This window comes from Molothrus aeneus, chromosome 4 (assembly GCF_037042795.1).
Source record: "Molothrus aeneus isolate 106 chromosome 4, BPBGC_Maene_1.0, whole genome shotgun sequence".
Lineage (NCBI taxonomy): Eukaryota > Metazoa > Chordata > Aves > Passeriformes > Icteridae > Molothrus > Molothrus aeneus.
The window spans coordinates 47,995,190-48,016,849 of NC_089649.1; the positions used below are offsets into that span (position 1 = coordinate 47,995,190).

The window sequence follows — 21,660 nt, forward strand, 5'->3', positions numbered from 1 at the left end:
AATATAAATACAGCTTTGATAAAACTTTTGCTCTCTGTGTTTCTTTTGTCTGGCATGCAAAGCCAAAAGTGCTCTTCATATCACCTTACAGGTGAGCTGCCATGAATTACTGAGGAACTGGCCTTGTGGAATGTTTTACTTTATCAGAATCAATATGAGAGGCTCAAAAAGTTTGTGGTATCAATATATATAAAGCACATGCAACACAGTAAAAAATACATCTTCTTAAATTTTCTCATCATTTTAGTTTGAAATGCAACAGTATCAAATCCTGGTTTTTATTCCTGAGCCTAGTTAGAGGAAGAGCACTTCTGCAAAAGGAACATAGCTCTCACCGTCAAGTAAGACACTAATTTCCCAGCAGAATAAAAGGAAAATGTTGGCACAAATCAAACTCCAAGCTTTCCTCAAACACAACTGGACTAAAAATCCTTTCTTTTTTCACTTTATTTTCCCCACAGTTAATTCTTGCCACACTATCTTTTATGGCATATACGAATTGTATTTCTTAAGATACATATAAGCAGAGGAAAAAAGAAAAATTAAAGGTCTTAGAACAATCCTCTAAACCCTAGGCCATGTCAACTCCTTAGCTTACCACTGAGAGAAATTAGGAAGTTTATTCAATTAAAATAATTAATCATAATGTAGGGACTGCATATAAAGAAATAGATTTTCAAACAGACTTTCTACATACATAGAAAAGGATTTCATATTTTACCCACAAGGGTAAAATATTAACAATACAGAAAAGCAAATGTTCTTTGATTTCCCAAGCAAACAACATTTGCTTTTTTGTATTGTCCTGTGGACTAGCCCTATTGAATTTTTCAGCAGAGAAGAAAATCTACTTTTCTACTCACCCTAGTCTGTGATTTAAGAGTGAAGATTCTGTCCTCTGGTTCCAGCAGTTTACAAGCATAGGCAATGTTGACAGCTGTCTCTCTCTTGTCACCTGTCAACATCCATATTTTTATTCCAGCTTTCCGTAATGCCTGGATTGTGTCTGGAACACCCTCCTGCAGGCGATCTTCAATGCCAGTGGCACCTTAAGTCAGACAAGCAGAAAGATTAGTGCTGCTGTATTTCCAGAACCAAAATGCTTCAAGAGTGACAGGATGAGCTGGTTCTCTCTTTGTACCCACATCCCAAAACAGACATGCTACCATGACGTGCTTGGAATTTCCTGAAAGCAAGCGCCTTGCAGTATGAAGTTGTTTAACCTCCTTATTTTCACTTCCATTTAATGTTAGGGCCAACCCATATTGCTTATTGTCACACCAGAGACACGAACCTGCAAGACAGCAGGTCTCCAACGCAGCTTGACTTCTCTCTGTTGGCTTTAGTGGCAAAGGATACCTGTATATCCTTAAAAAATAATCAGTTTGCAGCACTGTTCTAGCTTCTCTCCAGAAACTGAAGGCAGTGATCCCAGAATTCCTTCAGTATCAAGGTTTATTGCATTTGCACTAAGCAGATATGACACAAACTGAGAGAAGGAGCACACTCTACACAATAGGATCTGTCTCTCTTCAGCTTCTAGCATGAGCTACCTTTACCACCACACTCAGATCTTTGCACTTTGTTTTCCAAATGTTATTTGCTGGGCAGTTCTCTAAAATGATTATCCCAGACTGCCTGCAGTTTACCTTCCACACACCTACAGCAAACATTTTTGTTTCATTTCTGCACAGCTGAATGACCTTCAGAGGAGTGGTTCTGACAGAAGCATGCCTGACTTTTCTCTATGTTATTAAAGGAGAACACAGCACAAGCACATCTGCTGTGCCATGAATGCAACACTGATAGGAAATATGCTCAGAAGTGGGGTATCTCTGAGTATTTGCACAGGCAGGCCTGTGACTTGTTACTATCATTTCATGTGTTTGCTACAATTACATTTAAAAAAAAATCTAGTGAAGATAGAAAAATACACAATATTAACAATAAAAGAAACAAAAAAAAAAACCCACAACAGTAGATTTTTACAAAAAACAGGAAAGCACCATCTATTCTTAGTGTGCTTTACAACTAGTACAAACTTACCAGTGAGATTTATGAAAACTCAGGAGTGATGATAAATTCTAAGTCTGTAGAAAGCTGTATGTGAAAGCTCAATGTGTTACACAGATTGAGATTAACACAGCTCTCTGCAAACAAATTCCAATTATGAACATCACAGGCATTTTCCTGGGAGTTACAATATTTTCGACCTACCAAGTAGAGTTAGTTTGGTCTCAAGCCTCATGGCAGATTCAAGCAGCAGGTCCTCCCTATTGTCAATGCTGGTTTCTGCTAAAAAACGATGATTTAACCACTCTGCATATTCTGCATCACTCATCACCTACACAAGGAGGGAAAACATAGGCATGTATCTATACTGGGTTTTGAACAGTGCATCAAAAGTGTTATGGTTCTTCTGCTGTCCACATCCAAACCTACAAGTGCAGCCACTGGCAGCGCATTGCTTACATGCTCCAGAATGTCCATAGATTTAGTACAATGTTAAGAGTGTTAGATTACTCTTCCAGGCTACTTACTCATTGGCACCCTGAAGGTTCCTGGGCTGCCTGACAGATTTCCATTTAGATAGAAGGCAGGCAGGGCAATGGGCACAGTGCACTGTCCCCACTGCTGCTCACCTGCAGTGCTGACACTGGCACAGAACCACTGCACAGCTGGGTACAGCTTGCTGGCTGCACAGCTACACAGCCTGTGCTTTCACTGCATAAAGCTTTGTCAAGAGGCTTCTAGCCTGTTTCAATTCCTATGGAATTTTACTTCTGAGCAGCTTTGAATTTAAAATGGAATCTCAAAACATCACTTCAGTCGTGCATCCACAGCTTGTAACACTGCAAACTGTTTGTGAAACCAAATAAAACAGGTGTAACTTAATCTCTTTTCTGTGTCAGGAATTCCACCTAGGGTAAGATTCACACAAGGAGACCTGCTTATGACTCCCGAAGAAAAATGCGGCTGTTCAACAATCCCTGTTTTAAAATTAAGATGCTAAAATGCTTGGCATCCTGAACTGACAAAAATGGCAATCCAACAGATGCCAGGAATTGATCTGGGTTTTCTTACAAATTCCTCCTAAAAGTACATCAGGATAAACAAAATGTGGCAAGAGAAGAATCTGTTTAGAAGACATGATGTTTGCTCCATTGGTGGTACCACTGAGGCTGGTCACAGACCGCCAACATTCTTCAAAATATGTATTAAAAGAAATACCTTCTTAGCAATACACAGAGTGCGCAGTCCTCTTCTGGCATAATCATCCAAATGCTGCTGAGTTCTCTCTTTAATCTTCTCTTCAATTTCAGAATTATTTGTATGTACTATTACACAAAGAGAAGAGAAAGCAAATTAAACATGCATGTTTAGGCTCAATTTAGCAGAAAATTTTGAAGGTCTAAATACATTCTTTAAGTAGCAAATTGTTAAAACTTATCATTAAGGAGTGAATTACAAGTTCTGTAGATACCTTCAGATGCAGTTCTCAACAAATCCATCATGACTGAGTCTGCACCTTTTGTGTACACCACCACTTGGTTGGAGACTGGATGCCGAACCACCACTGACATCCTTTTCCGCAGTGAATCAAAAGGCAGGATATGCAAAAGCTGAAACGTTAAAGGCCCCAGACCTGCAAAGTCCACAGTTACTTGATCTGGAGTCCTAGACTGTAAAACACATTTATAAGCCCTAGCAGCATGAACCAAGGCAGCTTCATCTGGACTCTCAGCTTCGTAACATAGCTTTGGTATGGGAGATAATTCAATAGATGACACAGTATGGTTGGGTTCATCACCAGCAGCTACGTTCTCTAGATGGAGTTCTCCAGGCACTTGAGAATTTTCTGGGCTGTCAATAGCGTGAGGTTCAGAAATCCTTTGAGCATCTCCATCCAAAGTAGGTGAAGCCAGTTTCATTCTAAAAATAGACAGTTTTCTCACAAAAGTATTGGGGCTTTCGGATGATGACTCCTTTACACTTGGAAGTGGAGAAGAACTTAGTCTCCAGACTGAAAACCTCTGGAACATTTGCCTGATTTCCTCAAGAGATTTAATAGGCAACCTACTCAGCGAAGAAAGTCTCATCTGGAACAGAATAGTTAGAGAAAGTATTTATGTTAAATTCTTCCTTTTTTATTATATTAAGGAAGGACACCTTACCAAGTAGGTATGTTTTATAATGAAAGTAGTATTTTAAAATTTACTATGGGTTTGAATGCTTGTATTATTACTGTAAACAGCCTCTATAAGCTGTGAAAGTACTTCAGGTCTGAAAATTGGATGTGTTTCAAGTTTAATTCATGACTCCATGAAATACTTCTCTTCAGAACTTTCAGTAATGAACACAGTAAGTATGACATTGTAACTTTTTGAAGTTGTGCCAAATTGAACTAAACACTTCAACCCTTGTTCTGAATCAGCGACATACTTGTGAAGAATAAACCAACCCCCTCACACTAACTAGCTACAAGAACTGCTAAACATACAGCTTATGTTTATCAACAGTTTTTAGTGTTTTGAATTAAAAGACAGTTCCCCTGTGATCAGTGTTATAAAATAATTGCCTTCCTGTTACTCAGAACAGCTAGGGAGCTATCAGCTTACAAAACTCAGGCATACAAGGCTGACATTCCTTTCTCACTGCTGGTAAGGACATAAGAATGAGTTACCAGGAAGCATGTTCTCTTTTGCCACTGAAAAGGAAAAGGTAGGGACAAACTATGGGCTCAGTCCTCCACAGTTCCAGCAAGCTGCAATGTGTCTCCATTCAACATCATGGAAACAGAGACTAGGAATGTCCTCTCATTGCCTCTTCCTATGGCAACACTGAAACCTCCCGTTGCCTTGAGTTATCTCCTGTCATTCCCTAATCATGAACTCAGAAACCTCCTTCCACATTGCTCCTCCCAATCTACCTATTAGTGACCTGGAGAACTTCTACCCTGCTGGCAAGTTATTCAGACATATTACTCTCAAAAAACCAAGATTCTCACCTGTGAGATTCTCCATCCCATTTAAGGATTAGGTAACTATTGACTATGAACTCATCCTCCGCACATGGATCTCTAGGCTGCCTACTGGACACTTTCTGGGAATGCTTGGAAGCACAATACAACATAAAGCTTATTTATAAACAGGGGGTATTTTATATCCCACAGGATATGTTTTGTGAATGTCTCCAGCTATGGCTGTAGGTTTACTACCTAGACAGACACGAAAATCTAGTTCTGCACATGTCACTAATTTTTTTTTCCAAAAACAAAGTTGACAAATGTAAATCACCAGGTAATAAGGGAAAGAAATCAAAGCTGAACTTGGGAATTATCCTGCAACACAGTCAAAACTGGCAAAAAAAAAAAGAGTTATGAAAATCCCACACTGAAAAAACCCAAAAGATTTGAAAAAAAGTACTATCTTTTAGTAAAAGTTAGGTTGTGTGCACTGAAAAAAAAACAAGTGGTCACTCCAAACTACTAAACCAGGGCAGACTAGAAAATGCACTGTTAATTCATGGTGAAACAACTTTATGCCATTCTGCAAAGCAATTTTTCTTCAGACTAATATACATATAAAACTTCATCTTCCATACTTTTGCTGAATGTCTATTTGAATAGTCAGGGAACAGTATTCCATGAGGTAAGAGCATTCTTAGTTTCAATATTCTGTGAATCTTCAGGGAATATTCTTATTTTTCAGCCAACAATAACCTACTTGTGAAGGTAACCTGACTGTTAATGTATTATTACAGGAAATTATATCCATATTTAAAGAAACCCGTAATAGAATATGGAAAAAATTACAACTGCAATTTAATCTCCAAATTTGTCTTGTAAAAGTTACAAATGGTCACAGAAACAAAAAGATTGAAGCCAATTTATCAGTATTATTTTATTCATTAACTCATTGCACTCCATGGTTTTACAGTAATTACCTTCTTTCTAATAGGACAAAAATGCAGAGGTGAAAAAGAGAATTTTTTAAATGTCAGTTAATTGTATTTTTCTTTTTGTAACTGAACCAAAAGGAGATCAGCTACTTGCAAATATGGTCAAATAACCAAAAGCATGACCTTACCTTCTGACGTGTCTGATTGGGGCCTGAGACTACAACAGTATTACAGATTGCCAGAGCAATAAAGAAATCAGTGATATACATTGTCTCCAAAGATAACTCGCTGCTAGCTTCTTCTGATTGTTGATAGGAATGAAAAGAAATTTGACTGAACTTCTCCAGCAGCTGTGTGTCTGGTACAACATCTGTTTCCTATTATGAAATGAACAAAAGTTTCCATCAGATTATAAACTTAGCCTCTGGAGGTTAAATCAGCTACAGACGATCGAAGTGTAGAAGTTCATACAACTTCCCTCCTGTGCTGAGTTGTAATACCAGGGAACAGAGAAACATTGGCATCTTCACTGCCTTGTACTAGTCCATTGAAAATGGCAAACTTCCTGCCCAAAGAGGTAAACACTAAAGGCTTAGCTCATAGCTTTAGACACTTCAACAGAGATTAACTATGGTGAATGGTATTCAGATAACTCTGCTTCTGCACCTGAAGGTTTCTCCTCACATAACCTCAAATTAGTATTGACCATATTGATATTTCCTATTAAAAACAAAGGAAAATGCTAGAAACCTCTTAAAATAAAAGAACAAACTGTTATTAAGTCAGTAATTTCATTTGAATTGATCATGGATGCAGAGCAGCAAGAGTCAAAGTATAGACCTTCATGAACCAACATGTGTCTGCAATGTCAGTTGTAAATAGCATGCAACCAAGCCATCATGACACCCCAAATTTTGGTGGAAGAGAGAAGGGATTTCTTAAATGACAACCAATCTGATCAAATGGGAGTAAAAAGAGATACCTTCATGAGTTAATTCAGAAATTTAGCAATACACCAAACAGTTTCTACTTACTATGGGACTGCTGAAAGCCATGTGTCCTGAGTTGGCAATATCACCTCCTTCATCTTGCCTTTTGAATGCAGAGTAACTACCAGATAACTGGTTCAAAGACTTTCTCTTCAAAGGTTCACACACAGCTCTGCAGTTGTGCCCCTGACATTTTGATGTAGGGGCTGAAGAGCCACATTGACAATCAGCTGAATCCTCATCCTCTGAATCAATCTCTTGATAGGATTCCAACCTCTTTGCTAAGGAAAGGGAAACAAAATTATTGTTCCATGAGCAAAAAGAAACATGGTCCAAAGTAAGGAATTACTTATATAGTTAAGAATAATCCACCATTTATGAAAAATTAAACCTGTAACAAGCCACCACACTGTCTTCCTGTTTGAGCAGCATTCTACTGGATTGAATCCAGAAGACAAAACAAAACAAAAATTATCTGAATTCTACATAAATGGAGTTCAAATAAACTGGAGTCATACAACCTCCAGAAGGGCACATTGATGGGAGTCAAATGCATGTTAAAGTGAATGGAAATTGCATACAGGCAGGAAGGAAATAGCTTGTTTTCCGTGAACACTGTGGCTTATCAGAAGACCCAATGGCTCCATATTGTGGCAAGATGAACTCAGGCTAGGTATCAACAAAACCTTGTCAGAGATGACGGGACAAATTAGAATGGAATGCCTGAGAAAGCACTGAATAGGACTTTACTGGAGGTTCTGAAGAAATAAAACAAAGAATTTCATAAAGAATAATAGCAACAATTCTGCTTTATGCCAGAAAAACAGGACCAGACTTCTGATGAGTTTTCTAGCCATTATGTTATGATGGATCAGGATTGTATGTCAGAGGTTTGATAAATACAGCTGCTAGCAGGAACTCATTCAAACTGTGCTTATTGTTTCAGTACTGGATACCCCCTCACAAAAAGATACACATTTTCTGAGTTTTTAATTGAAAAGCAAGTTTCAATAATCAAACTTTGTCTGGACATGTGTAACACCTTTGTGCCAGAGATGTAAATGCAGTTCTGTTTCTCTCCACAAATCAGTAGTGTAAAGAACCTCTGCAGCAAATGGAAACACTCCTATGCTATCATGTGCTTGATTAAGAACATATCCAAGTGTTTGCACTGGAGTTCTGAGAGTGTTTGACCACATGCCAGAAGCTGAAATCTCTGGAAAGCACTGGAACTATGTACACTATTCAGCTTTCAAGTTTTACCTCGCACTGTGAAAACAGCATTCCATGAGCATACACTAGCACTTCAGTGCCTAAAATCCACAGATTAGAAAAACTGTTCTGAGAGCTGTGCGTTGCCTCTTTATTTCATTGAAGTCTGAATACAAACAATGACATGCTAGCAAAAAACCAACATTAAGTATACATTGCAGACATGTCCAGCAACACCACTAATTCCCTATTTCTTTACTTCAGGTGGTACCAAATGTACAGGAAAGAAGTGAGAAGCGGGATATCATTCTGTTTTATGCAAACAGAAAACCTTTCCACAGGTCAGTCCCCAGGTCTGTTGCCCTAAATGAGATGGAAATAGGTTTATTATGTCATTTGCTAGACATTTTCTACTGTCTTCTCTTTCTGCAACACAAATGAAAGAGTCCTGTCTTCCGTCCTGCTATTCTGATGAGTCCAAGGAAACAGAGAAATCAGAGCTTACACCTTGGCAAGCCATCTTCCTGATATCAGTATGAAACTAGTAACATAGCTCTTTTAAAAAACAGCCAAGTGGGAACATAACACTGAGGCTCTCCACAACTACCAAATACAAAATTGCACACAAGGCACTGATACTTTTTACTGGAAAGCAGCACCAATTACTTAGTATGTGTGTTTGTAGAGGCAGGCTTGGACAACCCACACCCATTCTGCTCTGCTCCAGGCTGTGGAGAAGCTGCATGCTCTGGCTGAAATAACATGTAGCATCTCTTACAACACCACACTGCTCTACTGCCATGGTCCAAGAAACACATGTCACTTTAGACAGAACACAGCCTGGGGGCATCTCCATGGAGAATTATTCTGAATCACAGGCATCCCTTTACCCCAGGAAATACAGATATAAACCCAGAAATACATATTCAGATTAAGCAGCTTCTATCGAAAGACTGGACTGTGTTGCACTGCAACTCTTACCATAAGTAGCAAGAGCCTTGCAAACAGCAGCTCTATGCATCTAAACAAATATAAATCAGGGCTAAAAACGGGACCTCCAATGTTTTTCAAACTGATTTTCAGGGCTCATATAATTTCTAATTTGTTAGGAAGAAATGCATGTTTACTCTCCAGGGAAAAGACAGGGCACAGGAGGAAATAATTATGTACATAGTCAACAACTAATAATTTTGCAAGATAGCTTTATGTGAACTACTAGCAGAAGCATGTGGAGGCATACTTTCCCTGGCACACTGAGACCTGAATCAGCCACAGCTGCATCACTCATACTACTCTTTGGTTTCTTTTCTGAAAGTTTTCCTTGATTTAGGAAATGCTCTGAAAATATAACGCCACAAATGAAATTAAAATAAAATGCCAAAGAAGCATCTTGGAACCCTTATCATAAGACTTCCAAAAAAACATGTGCAGCAATTGCTGTAAAATTTGTCTGTAATATCTGGTCCTGTGACACAACAAAAGAAGGGCTGAACTGATTCATTGCTGTGGCCAGCAGAGTGTGCCTTTTGCTTGTAGCTGTGAGCAGTTCTATCTGGCAGCAAACCCATGAAAACCACAAAGAGGGTTTACTACACAGCTGTGCCTCACATGTCCACCCATCATCAGCACCACACCCTTGATCTCATATGGAATATTTGCATTGTCCACCAGCAAAATGCCTGCAGGCACTAGTACATGCACATGGTAACTGTAATAAATACTTTGTGGTTTTACTTAATTAATAAAATGGCTAATTAAATAATTCACATCAATCTGGCCAATTTTCTCTTGTGTCTGGAGCTATATCTTCTCCCAGCTCCCAGAAGACTTCAAGTTGGCTCTCATGAAATACACACTTGTCTCGGTCCCTCTGCGAGCCTCTCAGGAGCCCTGGGCCAGTCCTGAGTCAGCAGACACCGGGGGGCAGCCCCGACACGGCCGACAGCGGGGAGACACTGTCTGTGTGTGCCCCAAGGGTACTGAGGGCACCTGGGCTGACAGCAGGGAGACACTCTCTGTGCCCTGAGGGTGCTGAGGGCACCTGGGCTGACAGCAGGGAGACATTCACTGTGTGTGCCCCGAGGGTACTGAGGGCACCTGGGCTGGCAGGGAGACACTCTCTGTGTGTGCCCCAAGGGTACTGAGGGCACCTGGGCTGACAGCAGGGAGACACTCACTGTGTGTGCCCCGAGGGTACTGAGGGCACCTGGGCTGGCAGGGAGACACTCTCTGTGTGTGCCCCAAGGGTACTGAGGGCACCTGGGCTGACAGCAGGGAGACACTCTGTGTGTGCCCCGAGGGTGCTGAGGGCACCTGGGCTGGGCCCTGTGCAGCACAAGAGACACCAGAGACACCGGTAGAAGATAAAGGGCCGACTCTTAGCAGGGGTTAATCCAAGGTTTTATTAGGAGTCCCAAAGGAGCTCCTGCACCTCAGGGGCCTCCTGCCGAGAGCCCCGGGAGATGTGCCAAGGTCACATTTAAAGGGAGGTGGAAACCAAAAGTAGATAACATTTTACCAACCAATAAGTGACTCTAAGGGATGGGTACTGGGGGATAGACATATAGGACAGCGTATGGGGCAAGGCTTGGGGGGCTGACTCCCAGCCTCTGGCTAATCACTCGACAACTTGGACCGAAACTTCTGGATGGAGGGGATGGGATGGTGAGTGATTGACAGAGAGCCAGGGTGGGGGTTTGGGGATGATCTCATCCCGGGAGAGGATAACACAGGTAAAGGGAGAAAGGGAGGGGGGTACAGTTTGGGATAAACCATTTGGGAAAAATATGGGGATACAAAACAAAACTACTTCAAAATATTACAAAGTATAAAAATACACTACAACACACACTGACAGATCCTACACTTTTAGACAATAAGACAGCAACTATTCCTTAACACTGCCTCTTGATTTTTTGCCTAATAATAAGCACCTGTGTAAGATCTAAGTAAGAATACAACAGTAATTTTCAATGAAGGTACTTACCTTTGCAGCATTAACACACACATGGACACACATCTGACTGACTTGTACCTTAAAATTACTGTTAAATAACGTATTAATACTGTTAAGCATGTATTTGATTTGGGTTACTATGTCCTCAAGAGCAGAACTATGTCAAAGTGGAGTCTTAACATATACTACATAAAGGTGGTACACTGCTAGGACAGTCAACAGAATGTTTAAACCTTAAAATGCTAGGTAAGCATTAGCACTCTAGTTGGAGGGAGAAAAAAAAGAGAGGAAAGAGTAGATGGGCAATTTTCCAACCTTCTGGGTTCTGAATATTCCATGGAGAGAAACAAAACCAAGTAGGCATGATTTCTTCCATAATGAGTAAAGAATATTTAGTTCATGGTATCAAATATGTTGGAAAAATGATCCAGGTGAACAAAGGTTGACTGTCTTACCATTTTCCTCATGGCAATACTCCTGTCCTGCAATGCTGCATCTCCGAAAAACCATCTTATTTTCAGTGAGGGTTCCAGTCTTGTCAGAGAAAATATACTGAATCTGGCCAAGGTCTTCAGCAATATTTAGTGCTCGACACTGAATAGTTGAGTCTGTTTTCTCATGGTAAAAATCAATGTCATTCTGTATTAAATAAATTTGTCCCAATTTGACAATTTCAATTGAAACATAGAGAGAAACAGGGATCAAGACCTACCAAAATAAAACATAGAGATTAAATAACACTAAGGTCTTTGGCCAGTTACAAGCATGAAGTAGCTCTACTGAAGCCAAAGAGTTACTTCAAGGGTACAACTGAGATCAGAATATGACCCATGTTCAAAGCACATCAGTTACCTGTAACAAAATTATCATTGTCCAGAACATGTAGAAGCCTGCTAATGCTGGAGGACTCGATTTCCCATCTGGCCTGGGGATGTTAAAAAAAGGTATTTCCGAATACCTACTTAACCAAAGTCCATGACCTTGAAAACAAGAACAAGATAAGTCAATCAGTTTTATGCAAAGTGTATCACAGCTCAGGGTTATGATGTTAGCTGTTACACTCTGCAGTTCTTTCTAAGCCTTTAAACTACAATTTTATATCTTGGGTTTTTTTCCCCACAGCAGTCCCAATACATACATGAAGAAATACCTTACATGACTTCTATCAACAACATCTATACAGCATATCTCAGAAATAAAGAAACATTAGCTACACTTCACAAACAGGTTTTTCCCTTCAAAAAAACCTGCTGGCAATTAAATTTGTTATCCTTGCTTGTCTAGGTTTTAGTCTACTAGCAAACATATCATCACATCATAATTTTTAAGTGTAATCTGAAGAAGTTTTATTAAACATATTTTAACATATTTTAAACAACTTTATGATCTGTCAGCAAAGTTAGTCTGTTTAGATGTACTCAAGCTAATCATTTAATCAACCTCTAAAATATCAAGTCAGTACAACTCTAGTTACACTAGGTCTCTCACCTCAATGTATACATGTATCTCATGTTACCTGAAAAATCCTATGGGAAAACAGGAGTTTGCTGAACAGTTAGTTAGAAAAAAGATAAATCAAATGGAGAAACAGGATCCAGACCCAAAAACTCACATCAGGAACACACTTTTTAACCACATTCCAGATCAAACATGACAACATGAACTTAAACCTCACAGAACTCCCAACTTTCAGGAAATTATATCTGGATGAAGACTGACAAAATCAATTAGCCCCAAAATAAAACACTAACCATTGCAGGCTGAGAGAGGAAAATAGCAGGAATCTGAGTGATTCTCACTTACCTACTGCACCAGTTAAACACATCAAAAGTAGGAGCAGAACACACCACAGAATATCTGTGTTCACTTTTCTTTCCAATTTACTACGCTTGTAATGAGGGCCGCTGTTATTCAGCATAGCTTTGGTTTCATGACCTGCAACCAAAAAGGAGGTTGAAATCCTCCGATAACAGGTATCACAACCACAAGTGCTTTATATTTCTAAAGCTTTGGGAAACAGAATATTTCTATTAAATATTATTTGAACAGCCATTATAAATATGAATAAATCAGATTCTCCTACAATACATGAATTCTGTCCTAAAAAAACTGAACAAGTTAAATCAAAATCTGTCATGTATATGTTAACTTTCATTAGCTTGCATTAACTGTCACTAATATTCTTTCCTTTAGAAACCTCATTCTTGACACTTCCACATTATTTTAACATTTTCTACAAAATCCTACATCTGTGTTACAACTATCTGGCTGGATACATCATATTGATTAGTGTAAAAACCTCTGTCCTTTCTACAAATTGTAGAACAGAACCAGAAGAACAGCACCAGCTTCAGTTTTGATTAAGAAATAAGTCCTAAGCAAGTCACACATTTCCATATGCATTTCAAAATCCCAGTTTACTATTGTAACTAACAAGTTGAGGATGAGGACCTGTTCACACACAACAGATCTGCCCTTCCAGGAATAATCAGGGGTATCAGATTTTACTGTGAAAACAGAAACAAACTTAACTCAGATATGAGTTCTTAATATTTATAGCTATGGCTGCCTTCTGCTGAATTCAAGCTTTTACTCTCCCAATTCCCCTTTGTACAATACTGTTTCTTAGGGCACACAACCATCTTGTTTGCAAGTCTGTGAAAACCAGGGCAGTTCACTAACCTGCATATACCACTATGCCTACCACAGCTTCTGTGTTTCTTACTGTGCACCCTCGGAGCAGTAAGTTTTCCTTGCTGAGACCCACTCGGTCCATGTTTGAATGCTCACTGCAAAAAAAAGCACCTCATGTCAGCTGTAGGAATCCAGCAATTACCAACCAGGCTTTGCAAAACCATTAGGAACAGATTTCCCAAAGAAGCTGCAAGTCACTGAATGCCATCCCAACGTGTCTGATTGGACTTTTCATATGAATGGAGTAAGAGGAAAGCAGATCACCCCTTAAAATCTGAGCATTTGCCATCTGTTATATGAGAAGCAGGCAACACTACTGAAAAGAACAAATACTGGAAATCTAATACCCTATCCTATTTGGATTATCAGCATTCATAACATTTTTGAAAAAAATAGTAAATCTCATCATAAATTTACTGTGAGCACCATCACTCCTGTGGTATGCTTCCAGTGTAGCTAGGCCCACTCTTTGTCAAGGTGCTTCCTCAGAGACTAAGATTTATATTTATTTATTTTTATTCTCAAATATCTAATGTGTCAGTGTGCAAAGGGAAGAATAAACACATTCTAACTCTCAAAACCTGAAAAAAGGTCACCCCATAAAAAAGTAGTTTGTTTTCCTATTATCTATAGAGAGTCATCAACATATAAGTATCACAGAATCATAGAATGGCTGGAGTTGGAAGGGACCTTAATGATCAACTAGTACCTTAAGGTCCCTTCCAACACTAACCATTAAGAAAATTCATAAACCCAGTCTGAAGAAAAGACAGAGACAGGCACAATGGTCAAAAGGAGTTCGATCAATTGACTCAAGGTTACACAAAAGAAATCAGAGTAGGAAAGGAAGCCAGTCCTTCCGATTTCTAATCCTAAGCAATGCAGCTTGCCCAGTCAGGCTGTGGTCCAGACCAAATACTATAGATACCACATATTATGAAGAGCAGATTTAAAACAGCTATTTCAAGTATGAAGTCTGCAAAACAACCTGAACTAAGATGTTGAAAATATTCAATACAAAATAAAAAGCACCGGTGCCTCATCTGCTGCTCAGAAACCCCTTCTGAAGCTCTGTCTGTTGTGCTGCACTCAGAAATGCAGTGGTGCAAACTGACCTCTATCCATATCATTACTTCTTAAAGCAAACATTACAAGATCTCCTAAAATTAGTAAGAATGCCAAAGCAAATGACAATAAGTTTAAAGAGCCAGCAAGCTTACTTACACAAAGCCTCGGAAACGATTGAGATCATTGTTAGGACTTTCACACTCTATTCTACTGGAAAATTCTTCTGGATCAATTTCAGAGACCTAAAGCCATGGGAAGGGAAAAAAACCCAGAGAACTCAGACAAAATGTGTAGAACCTAAAATTCATTGTAAATTTAGAGGTTCAGATACTACTATCTAACAATTTAGCCTCTAAACTGTAGGTTGCTGATGGTGTTGATGGTCTCCTACCCAGTATAAATCAGATTTACACAGCATAGGACTTCGTAGTAAATATTAAACACTGTCAAGTATCACTTGAATTGCTGATATTTTGAGAACATTGGAGAGGAAAAAAATGGGTGGAAGGATGAGGAGGAAGAAAAAAACACAAAAGCAGTATGAACATCTGAAAGGCAGAGATTTCCCACAGATTTTTCTCATTGTATGATAATGAAAAAACAGAAAGAAGAGACACTGTCTCCTCTGCAAGCAGAATTTCTTACAGACTTTTTTTCCCAATACCATGACCAGGATGGTTTCCGTGCTAACACAAAGCAAGCAGGGAGAACATTGCAATGATGTTTGAGACTTACAAGTACCAAAGAAAGGGCTGTTATGAAAGACCAGAACTACATATTGCAAACAAAAAGTGGGTGAGCATTTCAGTGAAAAGTCAAGTGAAACAAATCTCCTGTATTAATAAGAATGAAACATGACCAGAAGTAAGAGAAAAACTAAAAGGCCTTATCTAGGAACTACCTGTGATTGTGATTTAATTTCAATTAATGTCATATGAATATGCTTCTAGTCTCTAGTATAACACAGGCTTGCCTCGAGTATAATTGAGTCATTTCCAAGCTGAGTACTTGCCACTAACTCTTTGGAAAGTCATTTGTTTTACTTTTTAAAAAAAAAACCCTAATGACCAATTTAAGGTTTCAAACTCCCAAGCATAATTCTCTAATTCACAGGTGTTAGTGAATATATCTTTGACAAAATTACAAGTCTCTGAGAAGGCTGTACTCCATCAACTGGATGACCTCACACTGGCAGAATAGCATCTGTGAGCTTAAAACACAATCCTGTAAGTAGAATTTGGAACTCAGAAGACATCATATCGTCACAAGTACTTTGTTAGCTTGATTAAAATTCTTTTTTTGCTATGTTTTGCTATATTGATTTGTTGCACTGCATCGACCTGAAGTCAGTATGAACACAGCCTTTGACACAGATCCATTCAGTCTCTTTGCAAACTTAGTTAACTGTGAAAGACCTGTCTCCCTACTGGCCCTTCTCATGTTGATTTGCATCAGAGGTACAACATTTCTGTAAGATGTTATAGACAGAATGCTTGACAGATGCTTTGCAAGAATTTTGCACTGTACACTGATTACCCAAATAAGAACTAATCTCAAAGTGAAATAGCCAAAGCAGTCAATTATTTTCTTCCACTGTCTGGAAACATCTAAATATATATTGCTGGTAGAGCTTCCTGTAATGTACCTTGAAACAGCAAGCACTGATATTCTGGGTGTAATTTATAGTGAACACAGCTATCTGCACTCTGCCAGCATAAAACAGAGGTTACAAAAACTATGTCCAAAAGCAGCTGTCTTGATATGGATACTCAGATCTTCCTGGACTATTAAGTTTATTTTCTATATTTTTTCATTATATGTGTAATTTTGGCAAAGCAAATACTGAGAGTAGAAGCCTTTGTACGTTGTTTCTTGAGAAGTTTTCCTATGTTTCCTGGCACAAAAGAGAAGATTTAAATTTTGGCAGAATTAATTACTTGAATTTTGTGTAAAGGTCCCTAAAGAAGGGAGACAGTAAAGATGGAAACTGAGTAAGGGAGCTGGGAATGACAAGCATCAGACACTCACTGAAATGGGGAGATGCAGATTCCCAGGGCCAAGCCCGCTTGCTTTGGCTGTGCTGTGTTCCTGCCACATACACCATTTGATAACATAGCATGGGAATGGAGTGGGTGTATGGCTAAGGTGGAAGAGGAGACCTAGGAATGCCTTTGATCAGCTTGGCTTAGGCTTCCCAGAAGAAAAGAACAGCATTTGCCACTAGCTTTGAGGATGCTGCAGCCAGGGCTGGATTCAGTCACTGACCATGCAGGCTGAGATGGAAACTACTGCTGCAGTTCTTTGCTACTTCTTATAATCTAATAGGAAATATTTGCTGTTCACAGTGGTTTAGTGCTAATGGTATATCAGCTTCTCCACTCCCATGAACCTGTACGTGGTTCAGCTAACCACATGAGGGGTATAAGGAAAAAGAGATTAAACCCTTCCTAAGAGGAAGCAACATTTTAGTATCTTGAAAGCAGCAGAGTAATGTCAGTTTGTTCACAAAATAGTTTATCATCCTCAGGAAGTCAGCCCTCTTCTGTTTTGTGTATTTCTCTTTGAATGCCAAGATGGTTGGAGACAGTGTTCTATGTTTCATTACCCACTGCTATTTAAGAAGCCTCAAGTTACTCTCCTCATTTCTTTCCTGTTGTTATTTAAGCACTGAAAACATAATTCAAAAATCACTATGAGATCTTCAGCTCCTGCCTCTTGCTTTCATTTTACCTTGCCTTCTCTTAAAGGAATCGATGTGCATCAATGGGTGCCCCATTGATAAAATTTTTCATTGTGTTTCTACTTGCTCAGTCACAAAGATGCAGGACTTACCAATCTTGGAAATAGATTAAGACTCTGTAGTTTTTGTATTCATATGTTCTTTAATTTGGTGTTGTTAATTCTTTTTCTTTTGAGGTTAAAAAGTGGGAGAGGTCAGACAGTCAACCCCTTACACAGCATTGCCAGTTTTACTCAGCCTGAGTTTAAAAGGACAAATTCCCAGGCTGGAGCTCAGCTGGAGGTGCACTCAAGGTCTGTGAAACAGACCATGGCTGCACATTCAGAAACCAAGCAATCCTGACAAGAAGACTCTACAATAACTATTTTTTTTTCCTATTTGACGACAAAAATGAACAGTCCTGAATGGTGAAGGAATTGACACTTTTTCTGGACAGTATGACTCTTCCTACAATTTTGGTACAAGCTTTCAGAAAATGAAGAAATCAGTCTTTTTCTTCAGTGGAACTCAAATCAGACCTTGGTAGCAGGAGCTGGTATGAGAATTGGGCCACCTCAGTATGCTGTAAGCCTGAAGAACCATTGGAATTTTGCTTTGTGTAACAATATGTATATAAAAAAGGATCAAACAGTCCTTCCTGCCTTGCTGTTTTAAGATTAAATCAATAAATAAAAATAAAAACAGAAGTAAAAATAAAAGTAAGCGCATGACTGTTTGGGGATAAGAAACAGCTTTGTTTATGGATAGCACATCATGCCTTTGGTATTACCATATCCACTAAGTAATGGCACGTAGAGACAACTTTTCCTCATTTCCTCACCACTGCTGTAAATTCAGAGGCAGTGGAGGTAATTTTTATCTCCAGAGGAATAAACACTTGGTTGTTATGGACAACATTGAAGCTCCCTGCTGTTGTTTTAAGCATGGTGTTTCAGCAGCAGAACTGAAGTCTACAGAAACGTCAAGATTCTTTAATCTTTTAATACTGTCTTTTTTGCGCCAGCCTCCAGCATTCTGGCTGAGGCATAATATTAAAATATTATATGGGAGTAACAAAGGGTTTGCAATGTGAAGAAAGGGTGAAAAAATAGTATCTGCTCTTCTCTTTAGGTCTTTGTATAGCACAGAAATCCCTTCTAAAAAACTCCAATTTCTCACCCATGACATGTTATGCACCATAAGTAACTACTTGAAGTTTACCTGAATTGTCAATTTTGCTGGTTTTCATTACTTGAAACAGATCTGTCTTTCTCTGGGTTATGTGAACATGCAAAGAGTTGCTCCAAAACCACTCAAGCAACAAATCAGAACTGTGTTACCTAGTACCTTGTTTTTCAGATGGAGATTGATAAACTACCATGAATTAGGTAGTCTAGAGGGCTGTTTGGGTTTTTTTAGTTCACCATCTGTCATGTCAGCTTTCTTACACCACTAGAAAAGCAGAATTTTTACCTGCTCTGAATATCCTCTCACCACCTGCCTCTGCTTTAGATTGGTTTCTCCATCAAGACCTGCAGTTTCAATATAACAGATCCCATCTGGGTCACTAGAATATAACAGCACCATGTCAGCAGGAATGATTTCATTGCGTGAAAGCCGGACAAAGTCCCCAACATGGACATTTTTCCAGCACTCATCTGTGTATTTCTTCTCTTTCCTGGAACACACAGAAGAACAGTTATTTTTTTACAAATGCATAAGCTGAAACTGAGAAAAACCTATAGGTGCTATTTGTGATGGCTACTACAACATATAAAAAGTGACATTTTCCAAAATACTTGTTTTCCCAGATGGAAACAGAGTATGCAAAAAAGAAAAAAAACCCATTCACTATACTTCCTTCATCTTTGTATTTTACATCTTGGAATATCCTTTTATGACAGGTATAAAAGAAAAACAATTATGTGGGCAGCACAGGTATATTCTTAGAGAAGTTTTTTGATCGTTAATTTAGAATATGATGAATTCCTGTCTTTTTATCATCCATGATAATAACTGCCTAGCAGACTCCCTGCCTGATTTGCACACACAGTGTGTAACACTGCAGTCCTGCATGGTGGAATCCAGATGTTAACACTCATACTGAATGAACTGTGTGATGCACTCAAGTAGAAAACCATCCTGTTCTCTTTAGGGAAATGGCATCACACTGCGAGTACGACATGATGCCATTAATGAGTGATAAACTAGCAGCCTTTCCATTTCCATTAAGCTATTTTAGAAGAATTAAAAATACACCTCTCAAAGCAAATGCCATGTTTAACAATGCTTAACTAGTCAAAGTAACTTGGTTAATACAGTACAAACATACGCATGAATTCATTTGCCTCAAGCAGAACTTTTTTCCAGATTTTACACTAATATGATAACCATTTAACAAAACTGGTGATCTAGTCACAATTAGTTCCTGATTGAACAGATCTAAATAATCCTGCTTGAGCAGGGGGGTTAAGACTAAATGACTTCAGAGACCTTTTCCAAATTACATTATTTTATGCTTCTATAAGTATCCAGAAGGTAAGCAAAAGAGTTATTACTAACTCTTTCATATAATAGTCATAATCAAATAATAACAATAAACCACAAATACTCTTGTCTCTTACCTGCTATATACTTTGGTTACTAAGTTGTTTATCTGTTTATCCATTTTGTACCTTGAATAATCTTCCAGACCATCCTTCACTGCAATAATTGTCAGAACCCCAATTAGAGGTAGCATTGTAATTTCTTTTTGGAAAGCTTCAACTAGAGGAACCCAATTTAGGACAACCAGAAATAGGAAATATAAATTGGCAATTCTGAAACAAAGAGAAAACACAGGATTTAACTGTGCTAGCAGGCCATGATCCTCATTTCCCCACTCCATTCCCATGTCCAATACAGACATTTAAGTTATCAGCAATTTATCTTTTCTTCACCCACAATTTAAGGAATAATTATCCCAAACTCTGTTTTCACTATCCAGTCAATAGACTACTTAGCAACACAGTTGCTTAACATACATGACCAGGTAATGCAGAAACCAAGAATTCTCCTGTATTTTCAAACTGTTGTCCAGGCACATGTTTTCCAGAGTGAGGCACTGATGAATTTTGCACTCTCAGATTTCCAGGTCCTTTAAACTAAATTTTATCATCTCTTAGGGAAGATGACATATTTTAAAAAGGGAGTCATCCTGTAACCTCCTTGTGTAGCTTGACAAATCTGCAGCTCTCCAAGCAGAAGGAAGATGAAAAAAACTGGCAAGGCAGAAAGACATGAGGGAAGCAGAAATAGACAATTGCAGGAAATAAGCTGAAAATCCCACTGTTGATTGGTGTGTGGCAGTGCTCCAAGAGCAAGGAACAGTTCCATAGTCCAAAGAACAGAATAAGCAGAAAGTACATAAGCTTAGGAGAAAAGGATTAGCTCAACAATGATGATACTCAAGAAACTCTGGCCATATATAATGTATCTTTTCAGAAGCGATAGGTCAGCAGGAGGAATAATTTTTTTAATATATAGTAACACACACAAATGTTTAAATAGAAGGATTCAGCTTCAGAAGAATTACCACTATCAAAAAGGAGTTCCTTACCTATGAAATTGTTCAAATAAATTCCGTGGTAAAAAATTCAATAAAGTATACCTAGTAGTTCGTATTTTGTTGTTCATGTAAAGTTTTGATACTTTTTCATACTCTTCCTTAAAATGTCCCAAACAGGGTATCACTATCCTATGTTTGCCAGTAGTTTTTGATGATTGATAGCACTTGGTACTTGAATTGTTGCTGCTGCATTCTCTGCCCTCTGTCGATATCAGTCGCTGCCATCGGTATCGGGCCCAGCGGATGGGATCTGCCATTGCACCTGAAACACTTTACAGTCCAAGGAGAGTCATCTCTCTGAAATGTTTGAAAATACAACAAGTTACAGAACAACTCTGTAAAGGCTTTCAACAAAAAGTCACAGCTACCATTTTGAATGAGCCTAGGAAAACAACTCATTTTCATAATGAACCCAACCCAGACTGTTAATAGGTTATGTAAGGTCAGGAACTTCTGCTTCAAAGATTGAATTTATCTGAATTTCATCAAACCTTTCAGGATTCTATAATTTGAT

General features: G+C 38.7%; 1 protein-coding gene across 1 annotated transcript in view; it reads right to left on the reverse strand.

Annotated features, from left to right (window-relative positions):
* Window positions 1–21,403, reverse strand: part of ATP10D (ATPase phospholipid transporting 10D (putative)) — a 32,010-nt gene extending 10,607 nt beyond the window's left edge. The window contains exons 1-14 of the mRNA XM_066548458.1: window positions 21,138–21,403; window positions 20,164–20,358; window positions 19,013–19,217; window positions 14,977–15,062; window positions 13,741–13,847; window positions 12,862–12,993; window positions 11,911–12,038; window positions 11,514–11,766; window positions 6,936–7,171; window positions 6,085–6,278; window positions 3,485–4,095; window positions 3,232–3,338; window positions 2,218–2,344; window positions 864–1,048 (exon numbers count right to left, since the gene is read on the reverse strand). Of these exons, the coding sequence (XP_066404555.1) occupies window positions 864–1,048; window positions 2,218–2,344; window positions 3,232–3,338; window positions 3,485–4,095; window positions 6,085–6,278; window positions 6,936–7,171; window positions 11,514–11,766; window positions 11,911–12,038; window positions 12,862–12,993; window positions 13,741–13,847; window positions 14,977–15,062; window positions 19,013–19,217; window positions 20,164–20,358; window positions 21,138–21,403 (2,832 nt within the window). The remainder of the gene's footprint in view (window positions 1–863; window positions 1,049–2,217; window positions 2,345–3,231; window positions 3,339–3,484; window positions 4,096–6,084; window positions 6,279–6,935; window positions 7,172–11,513; window positions 11,767–11,910; window positions 12,039–12,861; window positions 12,994–13,740; window positions 13,848–14,976; window positions 15,063–19,012; window positions 19,218–20,163; window positions 20,359–21,137) is intronic.
* Between the last annotated feature and the right edge of the window lie 257 nt (window positions 21,404–21,660).